The sequence below is a fragment of the Peromyscus maniculatus genome, chromosome 2 (assembly GCF_049852395.1).
Source record: "Peromyscus maniculatus bairdii isolate BWxNUB_F1_BW_parent chromosome 2, HU_Pman_BW_mat_3.1, whole genome shotgun sequence".
Lineage (NCBI taxonomy): Eukaryota > Metazoa > Chordata > Mammalia > Rodentia > Cricetidae > Peromyscus > Peromyscus maniculatus.
This window is the reverse complement of record NC_134853.1, coordinates 6412985-6430223: the sequence shown is the minus strand read 5'-3', so window position 1 is coordinate 6430223 and position 17239 is coordinate 6412985. Positions and strand designations below refer to the sequence as shown.

Sequence of the window (17239 nt, the reverse complement as noted above, 5' to 3'; positions counted from 1 at the left end):
CTATGTAAATACCAAATTTTTTAGGGGATACAAAAAAGTTGACTAGATACTGCTGTGGCATGGATTTTTTTTTTTTAACATAGCTTCTCATTATGTAGCCCTGGCTGACCTGGAACTTGCTATGTACCATTGCCCACAGCAATGATATAAACATATTTAACCTTTATATCACAGCATTTATTTTTCCATAAATAACTACGTGATTGAAAATAGTAACTTGTAAGTTTTAAGAGGAATTTTTAGTGACAGGTGGAAAATTAGTCTAAAATTCTTTTGTTTTTGAGATAAATAGAATTTAGAAGACTTGACTGTGCATCAAGTTTCTACAGATAAAATTATTTTTCTCTTACTAATAAAATTGAGTACGTATTCTTGGAGAAAACAACAGCTTAAATGCTTGGAAAATATCATCAACAGAATGAGCAAAACTTCATGATGTAAACAGATGGTAATATAAGTGTAAGCCTCTTGGGATGCAGAAAACATACTGGATTTACAGTCATAACCCTGGAAAGTCAGATGTATAGCCTGTAAACTTAGCACCTGGGAGGTTGAGGCAGGACACTCCCAAGCTTTAGGTCAGTCTGGGCTGACACAGATCCTGTCTCCTCACCCCTCAGAACACTTGAGAGTCTAGCTGTGGCATTAATGAGCTATTGATGGAAGAGTGTAGTGCCCTGTTCAGCCTGATGCATGTTTTTCTGGAGCAAATTTTATCAGTATGCAGTTCTGCCCCCATGGACACATGCCCATCACTACTTTAGCTCTACAGCAGCAGAGGCAGATAGCAAAGCACACATCTGGCCTCCTGGGTCCTGCTCTAGAAGAAAGAAGAGCAGTCCTCAGACAGGAAATGATCTTTCCCATAGCTTCCTTCCACATTCTATGATAAAAACCAACCAATCAACGAACAAACAAGCAAGATGAGCTGGAAAGTTAAGAGCACTGGCTGCTCTTCCAAAGGACCTAGGTTTGATTCTAAGCACCTACATGGTGGCTCACAGCTATCTGTAACTCCAGGTCCATGGGGTCCAATGCCCTCTTCTGGCCTCTGAGGGCAACACACACACATGGATCACAGGTATTCATGCAGGCAAAGCATCCAAATAACAACAACAACAACAACAACAACAATAATATATGAACAATAAGAACCAATAGTCAACAAATTAAAAGAATAAAAAAATCCTGAGCCAGTCCTCTGATGTGGCTCTGTCTTGTTTAGTCCAAGAGGCGGAAACCTGAGCGGTCTCTAAAAATCAACTCCTCCTTATTCTGTCCACGTTTCCATCATTCAGTCTTGGTGCAGTTATCAGAGATGTCAGTAACTCATCTGTCTCTTCAATTATAGAAACAGTGTATCTGCCATGTGCCCTGCACCCTTCATTTCGGTCCAAATGAAGATGTGTAAAGATTCAAGGCTCGCCTTGGTCCTTCTGAAGGTCCCTTCCTGAGTACGGCATGTGGGGTTGTTGGTGAGCAGTGGCTGTCACACTGTGAGGCCAGACTCCAGTGTTTAGTTGGGGCACAATCATAACAACAATCTCGACACTGTGGTTTCTTCCTTTGGTGCTTCCCATGTGTCTCTGGGATGAAATGTAAAGTCTTTATTGCATTTACTGTTTTTGTTATCCAAGCTGAATTTTAATATTCCACAGAGAAGGTATGTCTGAAAAATATATGATCATTACTATTCAAAACTCAGTATAGACAAGGTCTGAACAATAACGGAAGGAGACCACCTGGCAATTAGCGGAGATTGCGGATGGGTTCGTAGAGAGGATACCTGGCAGCCATGATCTGATTCTGTTCTGATGCTTTCTGCCCAATGGTTACTTTTTGCAACATGACTAATTCATTAGTACATGAAACCTATGTTCTCATAGATGTAGGGTTGTTGTTCTTCATGGATGAATGCTTGCTGTGGGATGTTCTGTATGTCCTGTGGGAGCCCTTCTTGGGTTCCTTGTGGCGTTACCCAGCAGGTTTGCATAGAGGATGATTAGGACCACGGGCCCGAGTGCAGGTGTCTGAGATGGTTTGCACTTGGCTGTGCTGTGGGATGGTCTGTATGTCAAGTTGCTCTGATTGGTCAATAAATAAAACCTGATTTGCCATGGCTAGGCAGGAAGTATAGGCAGGACTAACAGAGAGGAGAAATAAAAGAACAGGAAGGCAGAAGGAGTCACTGCCTGGAGCCGCTGCCAGGACAAGGAAGATGTAAAGTACCAGTAAGCCACGAGCCGCGTGGCAGGGTATAGATTTGTGGAAATGGATTAATTTAAGCTATAAGAACAGATAGCAAGAAGCCTGCCACGGCCATACAGTTTGTAAACAATATCAGTCTCTGTGTTTACTTGGTTGGGTCTGAGTGGCTGTGGGACTGGCAGGTGAGAGAGATTTGTCCTGACTGTGGGCAAGGCAGGAAAACTCAAGCTACAAATGCTCAGACCCTGAGGTTATTAGAGTAAGTTTCGGTTCTGAATCAGCTTTATTATAAGGACTCTTTAGTGCAGTTTTCATAATCTGATGGAATTATGCATGGCTCAAACAAAACTACATCTTAAAACAACAGTGCAGCTGGGCGGTGCTGGTGCACGCCTTTAATCCCAGCACTCAGGGAGGCAGAGGCAGACAAATCTCTGAGTTTGAGGCCAGCCTGGTCTACAGAATGAGATCTAGGTCTGTGAGGGCCACACAGAGAAATCCAGTTTCAAAAACCAACCAACCAACACCCAAACCCCCCACCCCACCCCACCCCAAAAAAAACCAGAACCAAACAGTACAGTGTGTAGCCACTGGGTCTGATTTTCTTCCCATCCGTTACTGCCTTGCTCAGAGTTCTTATGTTTTCTGGTTTAGATTGTTTCATTAGAACAAAGAAAGATGAACGATTTTTGAGGTTCCTTTAAGTTATAAAATTTTCTGAGTTTTGGTACCTCTGGGTTCTATTCATGGATAGGTAAGATCAGTATACACGTGAAGAGTGACTTAATCCTCATGAACACTGAGGTAAGATCAGTGTATAAGTGTGGAAGTGAGGTGTGACTTAATCCTCGTGAACATTGAGGTAAGATCAGTAAGTGTATAAGTGTGGAAGTGAGGTGTGACTGAATCCTCATGAATGGTGAGGTAAGATCAGTGTATAAGTGTGGAAGTGAGGTGTGACTTAATCCTCGTGAACACTGAGGTAAGATCAGTGTGTAAGTGTGTAAGTGAGGTGTGACTTAATCCTCGTGAACACTGTCCTCCCTTTGTTCCTTTGCTTTGGCTCAAATGCCTTTTGCTAGTAAGACTTCACCCTGTTTAAGAATGCCGCTGCTCCACACTCTGTATTTGTCCTACTATGCCGAGAATAATTTATGCTGTAATTCTTTTCACCTTCTATCACTTGGAATAATTTGCCTAGTTATTAATTTAATGTTTTTGCCACATTAGACTGTAAAGTCAACATGGGCAAGAAGTCTTCCTGGTTTTATTCACTATGTGTCTCCAGTTTAAAATAGTTCCTGTTATATATATAGTTTGATAAAGGATTTCTAGTAAATATTTGAATTTTAAAAGATTTATCAAATTTATTAAGTGACTAAATTAAAAATTACATTCATGTAAGTTTCTCAAAATTTATACTTAACAATATTCCTACAAACAATGCATAATTTTTTTTGGTAAAGTTTTGCTTAGATAGTTTAGAGATTAAAGACAGACTGTGATAAAGGGATTCTGTGGAAGAACACAGCTAGCCTGTCTTGTCATAACTGATGGATACCTTCCTCCTAAGATCAGGACAGATAAATACATGCCTGCTACTTTCCTATTGCACAAGAGATTAGTGAGGCCACTGTGTAGGAGAAGGAAGTAAAGGCCATTCAGATCAGGCAGGAAGAATGAAAATGGCCTCTCTTCACAAGTTACATGTTTTTCATGGAGAAAATCCCAAGACATCCTAGAAAATCTACTCTAATTGTGCTACTGAGTGTGCTTGGTGGGACTGCAAGATAGAAGATAAATACACCACAACCAACTGTAATTTTATACATCTACAATGATCCCAAAACAAACTAAGGAAATGGTTCTTAGAAACAATATTCAACAAATTTGTGCAAAGCTTGTATTGGGAAAACTATAAAATATTGTTTAGGAAAGTACCTGTCAGAGGAAAGATTTCACCTAGGTAGAGAAGTAGCTAAAAAAGATTGTCATGCAAAATGATGACTACTGTCCACCATAGTTACAACAATACATCAGATTCTGAAAGTTGTAAGGTAGACCTTGTGTTCTTACCACAAAATGGTATGTATTGAATAATGCATGTTAATTAGCTTAATTTAGCCATTGAACAGAATATACATATTTCAAGATAACATGCTATTCATGATAAATGTATACAACTTAGTCAGCTAGATGATTAATGAGTGTTTAAGAATGAAAGAAACTAAAACTCAGGAGAAATATACTTTAAATTCAAGGACTAGAAGAATTGGTATTATTCAGGTGTCAATACTCCTGAAATTGACTGATAGATTCAATGCAAACTACATCAAAATTTCCTAATAGTCAAAATAGTATGGTAGTACTGGCTTAGAGAAGACAGACACATTAAAGGAATAGAATTGAGGACCTAGAAATAAGCTCACATACTTGTGATCAGTAGATTACTTCCATGTGTGTTCATGTGTGTTCACATGTGTGTGGGTGCACCTGCATATGCGTACAAGTGCGTGTCGGCTAGAGGTCGATTTTTTTTTTTCTGTGTGTTTTCCTTGATCATTCTCCACTTTATTTACTAAGGCAAGGTCTCCTGCTGAACCTAGAGCTTGCTGATTGGATAGTCTATCTCAGCAGTTCTCACCCTTCTTAACACTGCGACCCTTTACACAGTTTCTCATGTGGTGGTGACCCCCAACCATACAATTATTCCATTGCTACTTCATAACTACAATTTTGCTACTGTTATGAGTCACAGCGTAAACTATATTTGGAGATAGAGGTTTGCTATGAGGTCTCGACCCACAGGTTGAGAACCACTGGTCCAAGGGTCAGCTTTCCCTGGGGACCTCATGTCTCCTGAACACTGGAATTACAGGTGGGCTGCCATGTCTGCCTATTTTCTATATGGCTGTGGGAAATCTGAACTCCACTTTTGGGTTTGTATGCCAAGTAATTTATCCGCTGAGCTATAAACCCCGATCAACAGGCTGATCAGGGCATCAAGGCTATTCAGTGGGAAGAATGAACAGTCTTTTTTACAAGGGACTCTGCGACAAGCAGAAAGGTACATGAGAAAGAATTAAATTTATCCCTCACACCATATTAAATAAATGCAAGGTGAATCAAAGTATAAGAGACTTAGAATATTCCTAGAAATAAGCAGGCACACAAATCATTGTGGTCTTAGACTAAGCAATGTAGGCAATGGGGAAAAACAAATAAATTGGGTTTCATCAGTACTAAAAACTTCTGCATCAAAGGACAACATCAAGGAGGTAAAATAGATACCCATAGGATAGGGAAAATATTTGCAAATCATATATCTGCTAAGGCAGCTGTGTCTAGAATAGTTAAAACTTATAGATAAATAATAAAAAGTATGCCAACTTTAAAAAATGGGGGAAAGATGAATAGACATTTCTCTAGAGAAGGTATACAAATGGCCAAAATAAGCACAGGAAAAGACAGCTGATGTGATCAGTTACCAGAGAAATGCAGATCAAAGCCACACGAGTTGTTATGAAACACTACGTCACGTCCACTTGTTTGGCCTCAAACATTGCCTTTTAAAACTGTTGGTAAAAATGTGGAGGAATGGACTCCTTATGCACTGCTGATGGGAACATCAAATGATGTAGCCGCTTTGGAGAACAGTTCAATGTATCTTCAAACACATGATCTGGAAATTCCATTTCTAGGCTTGCTTCCACAAGAAATGCAACTTATGGTCACATTAAGATGTTATATATGAATTATCATGACAGCATTATTCACAATATCCCCAATGTGGACATAACCCCAGAAGTCCATCACCTGATGTATGAATAAAGAACAAGGTATGAATACAATACAGTTTGGCCCTAAGCAGAAATAAAGAAGGAAGCCATGCTCTAACATGGACAAGACCTGAAAACATGTAAAACGGCAGGAGACTGGGGCATGTATTGTGTGACTCCATTCAGACAAATTAGGGAAACCCTTGGAGCCGTTCAGATCGATTTTCAGTGGGTATAGGGAAAGTTGGGAGGAAATCGCCATGATAGTTGATGGACCCCTGGCTTCTTTGTGGGGTGAAGAGAAAATGTTAGAAGAAGGTGGTGTTGCATATCTTTGTGGGTATGTTGTGCATGTGCTGGGCTGAGACTACGTCCACAGAGCTCAGTGGTCAAGTGCTTGCCTAGCTAGCATATGTGAGGCCTTGTGGTCAAGTTCCATCACCCTCCCAAATGTTGAACTCTATGTTAAGTAGGCAAATTCTATAGTATGTGAATTACAGGCCAGTGAAGCTGTCAGTTGGTTTTAAAATGAGGCCTTGGGGAGATGGCTCAGCATTTAAAAGCCCTGGCTGCTCTTCCAGAGGACACAGGTTTATTTCCCAGCACCCACATGGTGGCTCACAGCTGCCTATAACTCCAGTTCCAGAGGCTCTGATGCTCTCTTCTGATCCCAACAGGCAGCTGGCATGCACTTAATCATTGACTACAAAAGCGCCAGAGAGCCTCACATCTGTAATAACTTGCTCAAGACTCTCCCCCACCCCCCCCCCCCCCGCGTTTCCCAGAGCTAGGGGATAAAGGGAAGTAAATAAGCATACATAATATTCACAAAGGCAAAACATTCATACACATAGAAAAAAGATAATAAAAAGATGGAAGAAAATTAAAATGTGTTCAAATTAGTGATTTGACTAAAGCACAGAATGATCATTCTGGTCTCCCATATGTACCTGACAGAATTAATAAAGGCTTTTTGTTTGTTTGATTGATTGTTTGTTTTTTAGTTTTTTAAGAAAGGGTTTCTCTGTGTAGCCCTTGCTGTCCTGGAACTTGCTCTGTAGACCAGGCTAGCCTTGAACTCACAGAGATCTGCCTCCCTCTGTCTGCTGTGTGCTAGGATTAGCCCAGCTCAAGTAATATAGTTTTTTTTGTGTTTTTTTTTTTTTTTTCCAAGACAGGGTTTCTCTGTGTAACAGTCCTGGCTGTCCTGGAACTCGATTTGTAGACCAGACTGGCCTTGAACTCACAGAGATCCTCCTGCTTCTTCCTCCCAATTACTAGGATTAAAGGCGTGTACCACCACCACCTGGCTGTAATATAGTTTTAAAAGAGCAAGATTTCCATCTGGTCTTTGAGGAATACAGGCCATTTTAATGGGCATGATTTAGGTGTGTCAAAGTTTTTTTTTAATTATTTATTTATTTATTTATTAGCTTCTTCCCCTATAGATGAACAGTTTTTAAATCCTGCTCACTTCTCCCAGGGGAAGGAAGACCTTGTCAGGGTTTACAGCTGAGTCTCTAGGGGGCGGAGCAATGGTCAGCCTTCTTGGTGGGAAAGCTCTGGGGGCTGCAGGATTTGGACAACAGTGAACAGAGAACCTCTGAAAATTGCTGACAGAAAATAGATCTCTCCTGAAGGGCCTCCAGTGAGGGCTTTGCGTTTGGCACAAGCCCAAATCTGTGCCATGAACAGGAACTGGGTGTGGAAACCTGACGCTGACTTCTTCACTGGCAGCTTTTGGTAACTGAAAACGTTAATGAGGTCCTATCACTGTCCCGTGAAGTTTCCTTTACAAAAGGCCGGCCCCCGCCGCCTCTGTGGTAATTAGCTTAAGGCTCTTTCCCCAGAGCTGGAAGACGAAGTAGAGCCCTAAGCATTTTCCCACTGAGCTCTGTGGCTCTATGGTGTCGATGCAGACACCTCTGCTAGGTTTGCAAGCCACAGAAGATGAAACTTGATTCAGTTTGATTTTGGAGTCCCTGTCACGACACACCTGGGCACTGGTGCTCAGGCATCGTTTCAGCTGAATTGGTCAGAAACTTGAAATGAAAAGCGTGGTTGTTCTCTCTGAATGTTCCTTTTTATCACCTTTTCTCCAGTGCCCTAGGACGAGGCTTCTTGCGTTTCTCTCCTACTGTACAAGTCTCCCTGTGTTGGCATAGCGGAGACTGTGTGACAGGCTTGGGAGATCTGTTGAGCCTATGAGGAGTAGCAGATGGGCTACATACAGGGATCTTCAACACGAAGGCAGTGTGGAGCTCAGATTTTGAGAGCCTTTATTAATCATTTCAGCAAGGTCATGCTAGAATTCCGGAGCCTTCTTTATTGCTTTGATTCAGTGGTCCCATCTGAGCTCAGTAGCTGTCACACAGCAGAAAGTGGAGGCCCATGAGGATTCCTTCAAATACTGTCTTCTTGGGCTAAAAATTCTAGAAGGGGAAACTGAGTCAGCTGCTTGGCAGCAGCCATGCGCCAAGCTCCTGCTCTGCCAGGAAAAGTCTCAGGGAAGTCTCTAAAAGTTCCTGTGTGGCCCCACTCTATCTATAGGCCTTTCTTCCATTACCGGAACCTTGGACCATGCCAGTTACACACACACACACACACACACACACACACACACACACACACACACACACCCTCTTAGTCTGAAGCCAATGACATTTGAAGTTATGTCATGGAATATGATAGGTGGAAAGAAATATTTTGTTCTCTGTCTTAAAACAATCAGAATTTGAAGGGAAGGAATTCCATTAATTAATTCTAGTGCCACACCCAGCTATTGCCTTTGAAGGGGCTCCTGGAAGATGAGGTGTTCAAAAAAAAGAGCAATGTGTATCTTACACTGCTGTTCTTCTAGACTGATGTACAGTTTGCCCTTCCTGTGTTTTCTATCCTTGGACCATTTAGTATTGGCCAGCATTGAGGTTTGGATTTTGAAAACACTCTCTGTAGCTGTTCTCATCTGAGGGGAATGGATGCTTCCTCTCTAAAAGAAAATCTTTGTAAGAGATGGTGGTGACCTTAAAAAATAATTTTTGTACTATAAAATTAGAAGCACAGGCTTTTTTTTATAAAGTTAATTAAAGGCTTTTTATAAGTAAAGTTAAGCTAGTTTTGTCTGCTGTACCACTCCAAGTGTGGTTATGGAGACAGTACTCTATCCCTCCCCATCTACGACCCCGTGGACAGAGGGATGCTGCATTAGTTATTTCTGATGCCGTGTTAAAACACTATGGGCAAAGCAGCCTAAGGAAGAGAGAGTTTGTTTTGACTTATGGTTCCAAAGAGATAGGAGTCCGTGATATCAAAGTGGAAGCATGGCAAGAAGCTGGCGGCATGGAGGCAGGCGCAGAGAGTTTAGAGTTCACATCTCAGTCACGAGCATGAAGTAGAGAGAGCACAGAGGGAATGGTGTGAGGCTTTCAACTCTCTAAGCTCGTTTCCAGTGACATACATCCTCTAACAAGTCCACACCTCCTAAACCTCCCCAAACAGCGCCACTCACTGGGGACCAAGGATTCAAATGTCCAAGACTGTGGGGGATGTTCTCATTCAAACTACCACAGATGCCCATGGATTGGAGCCACTGAGAGAGAAAACCACTTCTAATCAAACTGAGCCCTGATCACAAGTTTCTTCTCTTTATGAGACCTGCTCTGATTCTAGACTGTTGAAATCCATAAAAAGTTTAGAGTGACTTGGTATAGAAAAGGTAGTTATTGTAATACCTGACAGGTAGTCAGCATCTGTGTGTGTGTGTGTGTGAGTGTGTATGAGTGTGTGTGAGTGTGCATATGAATCTGTGTATTTGAGTGTGTATGTAAACATGTGAGAGTGTGTGTGCATGTTTAGGAACCTGCCAGAAAGACAGGATAAACACAGCAGGCAGTGGTAAGTATGATGTTGAGACTAGTCCCAGGTGCTGTAGATGCCCACCATAGTGTGTGTGTGTGTGTGTGTGTGTGTGTGTGTGTGTGTGTTGCATCAATCTGTGCTGAAGAACATCTCCAGCATGCTTGCAGGAGAGTGCAAAGTGACGAATGGGAGGGGGGAGGTGTATGCAGAAGGAAAATGCTGCTTGCTCCCAGCCCAGGGTCCAAGGACATATGTCTTGCATGGGACAGGGCAGGGTTTTGTCTTATCTGGAATTCTCAGACACCAGCAATTGCATGGGTCTTCACCTCCAGAACTTAGGCCTTTGGATCCTGGGCTGGTGTCAGGCAAGGGCTACCCCTGGGGCATTGTGGGATAGGGTGTTGGCTCTTTGGGGCCTGGGGTCTCAGGAAAGGGAAGGAAGATACCAAGAAGAAGATGATATTAAGTTCAGACGGAGGTGATAACAGGACAGTAACTTCAGCCTGGAGAATCAGCTTTTGTATTTCTCCTCACAAAGGGAATGGAACTATTAGAGACTGAGATGGTGGTGTGGTGGTGATGGAGAAACTGGACCACTAGCCCCAAGACAGTGCAGAACCACATCTACTTAGAAGTCCATGGGAACCATTCTCACATGCAGTGTGGGCACCCGCTTGTTCATGATTTCCTGGTTACTTCTAGTCCCTTTACAACACTGCTCTCCTCGGGCTTCCCTCTCGCCTCTGTCTGGTTTTCAGCTTCATTTACAGGCTCACCTCTTTGTCAGAACCCATTAACACGGCTCTCTTGAGACGGCTTCCTCCTTTTCTCACTGTATCATCTGAGAACATCTCATCTCTCAGGTTCAACTATAACATCAATCTCTCAGCATGCTCTGCTCACAGCCCCCAGTACCCAGAGTGCCCCGTGTGCTCTGTGTGTCCCAGCGCCCCAGAGTGCCCCGTGTGCCCCTCAAACTCCTGTCTACAGCAGAGATTGCTAAGCTGCCATCTACACATTGTTCTTCTGTCCGGATCCCTGTTCTCTGAGTACCACACACTAGCTTTCCTGCTCTCCCCAGCCTCCTTAGTTAATTTATTGTGCTCTGAGTGAGGTGCTTTCCTGCGGCTCACCTGGACCCTTGCAATTACCCATCTGACCCACTGCAGACTCAAGTTCTCATTCCATCAATGCTATCTTGTATCTCACGTCAGCAATGGCCTTCATAGCACGTAACTCTCATCTGATCCCGCGCAGAATTCTCCAGCGGCCTCTCATTGCTCAGATACATAAGCTGAGTTTCTTTCCTGGGCTCTTATGCTCTCCTTTTCCCCAACTTCTCTTCCTGCACCCCATCACATCCCACCATCTTGCATTGCACACTCTCGGTATTTTGAAGCGCCATGGGTACCCACAACTATGACCTCGTGCCTTCACGTGGGTTTCCTTTTTCAGAATGGTCTCTCTGTGTCCGTCCATTGGAGACATTCTATCGAATGGCAGCTGAAAACGGCCACTGTGAGAGTTCTCCCTGATTTCCCCCAGGGAAGACTCAGCTCACCCTGTGTTTCCCTAGCACCTTGTAGAATTGTTTTACTGAGATTTTTCTATTAGCCTGTATGTCTCTCGTTTCATTTGTAAAGTTTTTTGGGGGTTATCCTATGTCTTTATTCTTCATTTTTTAAAATAAAGATTTATTTTATTACTCGTTTTTAAGTGTGTTCATTCACACGTGTGAATGCAGATGCCAATAAAGGTCTGAAAGGCCAGGTCTCCCTGGGCTAGAGTTACAGGTGCTTGTGGGCTGCCCATTGTAAGTGCTGTGGATTGAACTTGGGTCCTCTGCAAGAAGAGTACATGCTTTTAACCACTGAGTGAGCCATCTCTCCAACCTCATGTCTTTATTTTTCTGCAATGCAATATAATACATCCAGTGGTTCAGTGGTCAAAATGTAGAGATAAGGAGTAAGTATAAGACTCGTTTAGTCTATTCAGGCTGATGTAACAATATTACCATGCACAGAGTGGTTCATGAGCGTGAGGTTTGGTTTCTAACAGTTATAGCAGCAAGGAGTCCAGAATCCCGGTGTTGGTGGATTTGCTATCTGGTGAGGGTCTGTTTATCACCGATGGGACAATTTTACTACGCCCTTATATGATGGAGAGAACAGGGGATGCTCAGGTCTCTTTAATTAGGACACTAATCCTACTCATGAGGTTTTCCCTCTTCTAATGCCAGCACTTTGGGGGGTAGGATTTTAACATGAATTCAGGAAGACATAAGCGTTCAGGCTGTGGCGGTGACTGCGACCCACCTTATGGAACAGAGCATTTCCAGGGCTGCAGGAGCCCCTTGTCCTAACCCACTCATTGCCCAGCTGTCTTGGTGTTCACAGTAACTACCTTTCCTTTATAGTCATACTACCTGTATGTGCATCCTAGAGCCTTACGGTTGAGTTCACCTGGTTCTTGAACTTGATGTAGGTGTGAACATGTGCGTATTTTGTTGCAGTTCTTTTCTTGGAGCACCTTTGTGAGAGTCACCCCCTTTATGTGTGTTTGATTACATGTCTTCCTTTGTTTTGCTATCTACTAGTGCTTTGTGATTGGAATACTCCACATGTAATGCATCTGTTATGGGGAATTTGGTTTATTTTCACTTGGGGTCTATTAGGATGGTTGGTGTACACCATGAGTTTCTTTGGGGGATAAATCTGGGATGGAACTGCCTGTTGCAGGATGTGTTTACCTTCATTTCTACCAGGTGACGAAAAACTGCTTTTCAAAGTTGGTCCTACCGTTTCTGGTCCTCCAGTGCTGAGAGTTTCCAGCACTTTTATCTTGACCAACACTTGGCATTACCAAACTTTAAAATGTTTACCTGCTGACTGCTATGTGGTGGAATTTCACTGTGGTTGTAACCTATGTTTCTTCCTAAGTAATGAGGTGGTACCTTTTCGTTGGCTTAGGACATTTGCATTTTCTCTTTTAATGAAGAGTCAATTTAAATTTTGTTCACTTTTCTCATGAATTATTTGTCTTTATATTATTACATTGTAAAAGTATTTTTTCTATCTCCTGGATTTCAATCCTTTGCCAATGTGCGTTGAAGGTAGTGTACTGTAAAGTCACACACTGGATATGTATGGATTAGAGTGATTCTTATGCTTTACCTTCGTGTTAATGCGCAGACAGTTAGAGGAGACAAGCGACAGTCCACACCAGTGCACATTAACGCCTCCTCCTCCTCCTCTTCCCAGGTGTCATCATTGTCCCCAGCGCTGGTGTTGGCATCGTCCTGGGAGGCTACATCATAAAAAAACTGAAGCTTGGTGCAAGAGAATCCGCCAAACTGGCGATGATCTGCAGCGGGGTGTCTCTGCTCTGCTTCTCGACCCTCTTCATTGTTGGCTGCGAAAGCATCAATCTGGGCGGCATAAACATCCCTTACACCACAGGGTAAGTGCCTCTGAGGAGCCTTCCTGCACCGGCAGGCGCGCAGTGCCTGCTGTGTGGTTCCCCTTACACCACAGGGTAAGTGCCTCTGAGGAGCCTTCCTGCACCGGAAGGCGCGCAGTGCCTGCTGCGTGGTTCCACACCCGGCCCACACCCGGCCCACACCCGGCCCACACCCGGCCCACACCTGGCCCACACCTGGCCCACACCTGGCCCACATCTGGCCCACACTGTGTCTCCTTCCCATCTGCTTTATGTGCTTTGTCTCTGCAACTGCAGCTCATGCTCCTGTTGGGTGGAGGTCACAGGGTTTCACCTTTGTCTGTCTCTTTTGATCCCACAGAGTGACCTCCATGGCATTTTAATTACAGAAGATGAGGGGATACTTATTGTATTAATTAATTTTCTCTTTCCCTTAAGTGAGTTGTTCTTAATGGCTGGAGAGGTAGCTCAGTAAATCTCGAGGAACTAAGTTTGATCCCTGGAACCCTTGTAAAAACGCCAGATGTGGTGGTACACACCTGTAGTCCTTGTGCTGGGGAGGTGGACGTGAGCTGATGCCTGTGACTGGCCAGAGAGTCCACTCTAGTTGGTGGGTCCCAGGCTAATGAGAGACCATTTCAAAAATCCAGATGGAAATTCCTGAGGAGGAGCAGCATGTGAACACGTGTGCACACACATCTGCTCACACATGCACACACAGGAACCTGCACCCCACCAAACCCCATCAAATTTATGAAATACCATCCACTATGGAAAGACTGGCTTCCACCCGAGTCCTCCACCCACCCACTATTCTCACTTCTCCAAACTAAAGCCAACCATGTAGTATTTTTTTTTAATTTCATTTGTTTTCTCATAGAATGTATTTCCATTATGTTTCCCCTACACTCCCCCCAGATCCTCCCCACCTCCCTACTCACCCAACTTCACACTTTTTCTTTCTTAAAAAAAAAACATAACAAACAAAACATAAGACAAAAATACCAGAACAAACCAAAAACCCCATTAAAAAACAAACAAAAAAAAAACATGGAATCCGGTTTATGCTGTCCAACTCCCGGGCACGGGCTTGCCCTGGATCGAAGTTGATATACCCTGTGAGACTTCCCTGGGGGGAAATGATTTCCTTTTCCCAGCAGGTAGCAATTGCAAGTAGCTTCTTGGTTTGGGATGGACCTTTGTGTCCACTTCCTCTTCTCGGTGCTGGGATTTTGTCTGTTTTGTGCCTGCTGTAACAGTTTCTGTGAGTTCATATGTGTGTAATCCCTGTTGTGTTGGAAGGGTGCTATTTATTTAGAGTAATCCATCAACTTCTGGATCTTAAAAATCTCTCTGCCTCCTCTTCCACGTAGCCTTCCCTTCCCTCCTCTTCCATGAGCCTTGAGGGGAGCGTTTGAGGAAGACATCTCATTTAGGATTGAGTGCTTCCAAATTTCCCGCTCTCTGCACACTGTCCAGTTGTGAGTCTCTGTGTTAGCTCTCATCTACTGCAAGAAGGAGCTTCTCTGCTGGGGGTTGAGCAATACCCTTATATGTCATTTTATTTGGAGTCATTTTATTGCTATTTTCCTTTAGCAGAACAATAGTAGTTAGTTTTCCCTTAGGCCCATGGCCTATCTAGCGTCAGATTCTTGGGCACTTTAGTGGTGTTGGGAATGGGTTCCCTCTCATGGAGTGGGCCTTACAGCTCAACTTTAAAAAGGTTCCTCCCATGACACTGATGTCACCGCTGCACCTGTGCAGGCAGATGGCTGCTTTAGGTCACTATTGATGGTTGCTTTTCATCTCTGGTAACATGCAGAGTAACTTCCAGCACCGTGAGTGCTAGTCAGTAGGGGTGAACTGGTACTTGGGCACCAGCTAGATCTCTCCATGTTCAATACATAAGTAAGTGGTGTCTTTAGCAATGGGATTGCTTACCATCAGATTGTGGAGAACGACCAATAGCCTTGACAAGAGCCTGTGATGTTTGGGGGAGGATGTCTATGGGACTTGTTTGGCCAATGACTCAACAAGGTGCAACTGTGTAACTGGAGGTTTTATAGGGTGTCATAAAGTGTTTAGTTGGGGCATTGTCTTCCCCATTATATGGCGATTCATTTAAATTCTTTCATATATGTGTAGATTTTAGGAAGCTTCTACAATAGGAGCTTCTGATGTTCTTTTCAACAGGCCTTTGGTGTTAGTTGTGCCTCCTCATATTTCCTCTTCTACTTGTCCTTCCATCCCCCTTGTGGTGGTTTGAAAGGAAATGACCCCCATAGGCCCATAGAGAGTGGCACTATTAGGAGGTGTGGCCTTGTTGGAGGAAGTGTGTCACTGCAGGTGCGCTTTGAGGTTTTAGATGCTCGAGCTAGGCCCGGTGTGTTTCGTTCTCTTCTTGCTGCCTGTGGATCCAGATGTAGAACTCTCAGCTCCTTTTCCAACACTGTGTCTGCCTGCATGCCACCATGTTTCCCATCATGATGACAATGGACTAAACCTCTGAACTGTAAGTCAGCCCCAATTAAATGTTTTCCTTTATAAGAGTTGCCATGGTCATGGTGTCTCTTCATAGCAACAGAAACCCTAAGACACCGCTCATCATTTAATCCTCCTAATGTTAGTTTCTTCTTTATTTTTTTATAATCTATACTCTGTTTCCTCCTCTTTCTTCCTTTCTTCCTTTCTTTCTTTCTCTCTTTCTCTCTCTCTCTCTCTCTCTCTCTCTCTCTCTCTCTCTCTCTCTCTCTCTCTGCTTCTCTTCTTCTTCCTTCCTCCCTCACCATCCCCTGCTTCTTTTTCTTCTTGAGACAAGGTCTCACTATGTGGCCCTGGCTGGCCTGAAACTCATATGTAAATGAGGCTGGCCTCAAATTCACAGAGACTCTCTCTCTGCTTCTGCCTCCCAAGTACTGGATTCTAGATATGTGTAACCAAGCTTGATTAATATTTTCATTTGGTTTTATGTATCCTTCCAAAATTTCTTTATATATAACACTAAGAACATGTGCTTTTTTGTTTGTTTGTTTGTTTGTTTTTACTGTTTTATACTTAAAACATTGCATTTGACAATTGATTTTCTGAGCTTTGTTTTTATGTGCCAATATGTTTGGACATTTCTGTACTGTTAGTACAAATACGAAGCATAGTCAGCTCTCACCCTGGAGCATGCCAAGCATTCTTCTGTGTCTCTTACATACACTACTAATTTAGGAGAACTCACAATACTGTCAGGCAGGTACTATCATCCTGAATTTATAGGTGACAAAGCTGAAATGCAGACCAAACTGATCCTTTGTTCAGTTTTTGGCCATGTCACTTCCTCGCCAAGACGTCTCTCTCTTCACTTTGGTCACATGACTCCTCCTCTATCAAAGACTATTGATAGAGGGGTCCAGTCTCTTGATAGCCTTCTCCGAGAGTTCTTGAAGAGATGCTACCAGTGGCGGATTGATTAATCTGAGAGATACTTGAATAAATCTATATACACGAAACTTTCTAGTCCATTCACTTTGTTCTTCTGAGTCAGTTCTCTCTCTCCACAGCTTCTATTCTGCTCTCGTGCCTAGCTCCTTTCTTGCCTGATTTCTCTCTATATTTTTCTCCTGTTCCCTCTAAGTGCTATCTTAATTCTCTCATCTTAGTTCTGCCCCATGTAGGTTCTCATCCATCTAATTCTTTCCCATCTCAGCTCCTCTCCCATCTCCTTCTTTCTCATCTTGCTCTTCCCCACCTGGCTCTTCCTGATCTCCCATCTCATTCTTCTAGTTTCCTCTTCTAGTCCTCCAATCTAGTTCTCCTCAAGTCTCTGAGGTTTACAGTTATATACTCATGCAGTAGCAATGCTCTGGCTAAGGAAAGGTCACCAGGCTTGAATTCCCTCAGGGTCAAAAGGAGGGGCAATAAGATCCACACAAAAGAGCAGTAATTGTCAGCCATCATCTGCAACCCAA

General features: G+C 43.3%; 1 protein-coding gene across 3 annotated transcripts in view; it reads left to right on the top strand.

The window, feature by feature from the left end:
* The window catches only part of Slco5a1 (solute carrier organic anion transporter family member 5A1), a 147125-nt gene that overhangs the window by 103229 nt on the left and 26657 nt on the right, over positions 1-17239 (top strand). For all 3 annotated transcript variants that reach the window (XM_076563710.1, XM_076563711.1, XM_076563709.1), the window contains one exon: positions 13106-13304. In XM_076563710.1, coding sequence (XP_076419825.1) covers positions 13106-13304 — 199 coding nt within the window. The remainder of the gene's footprint in view (positions 1-13105; positions 13305-17239) is intronic.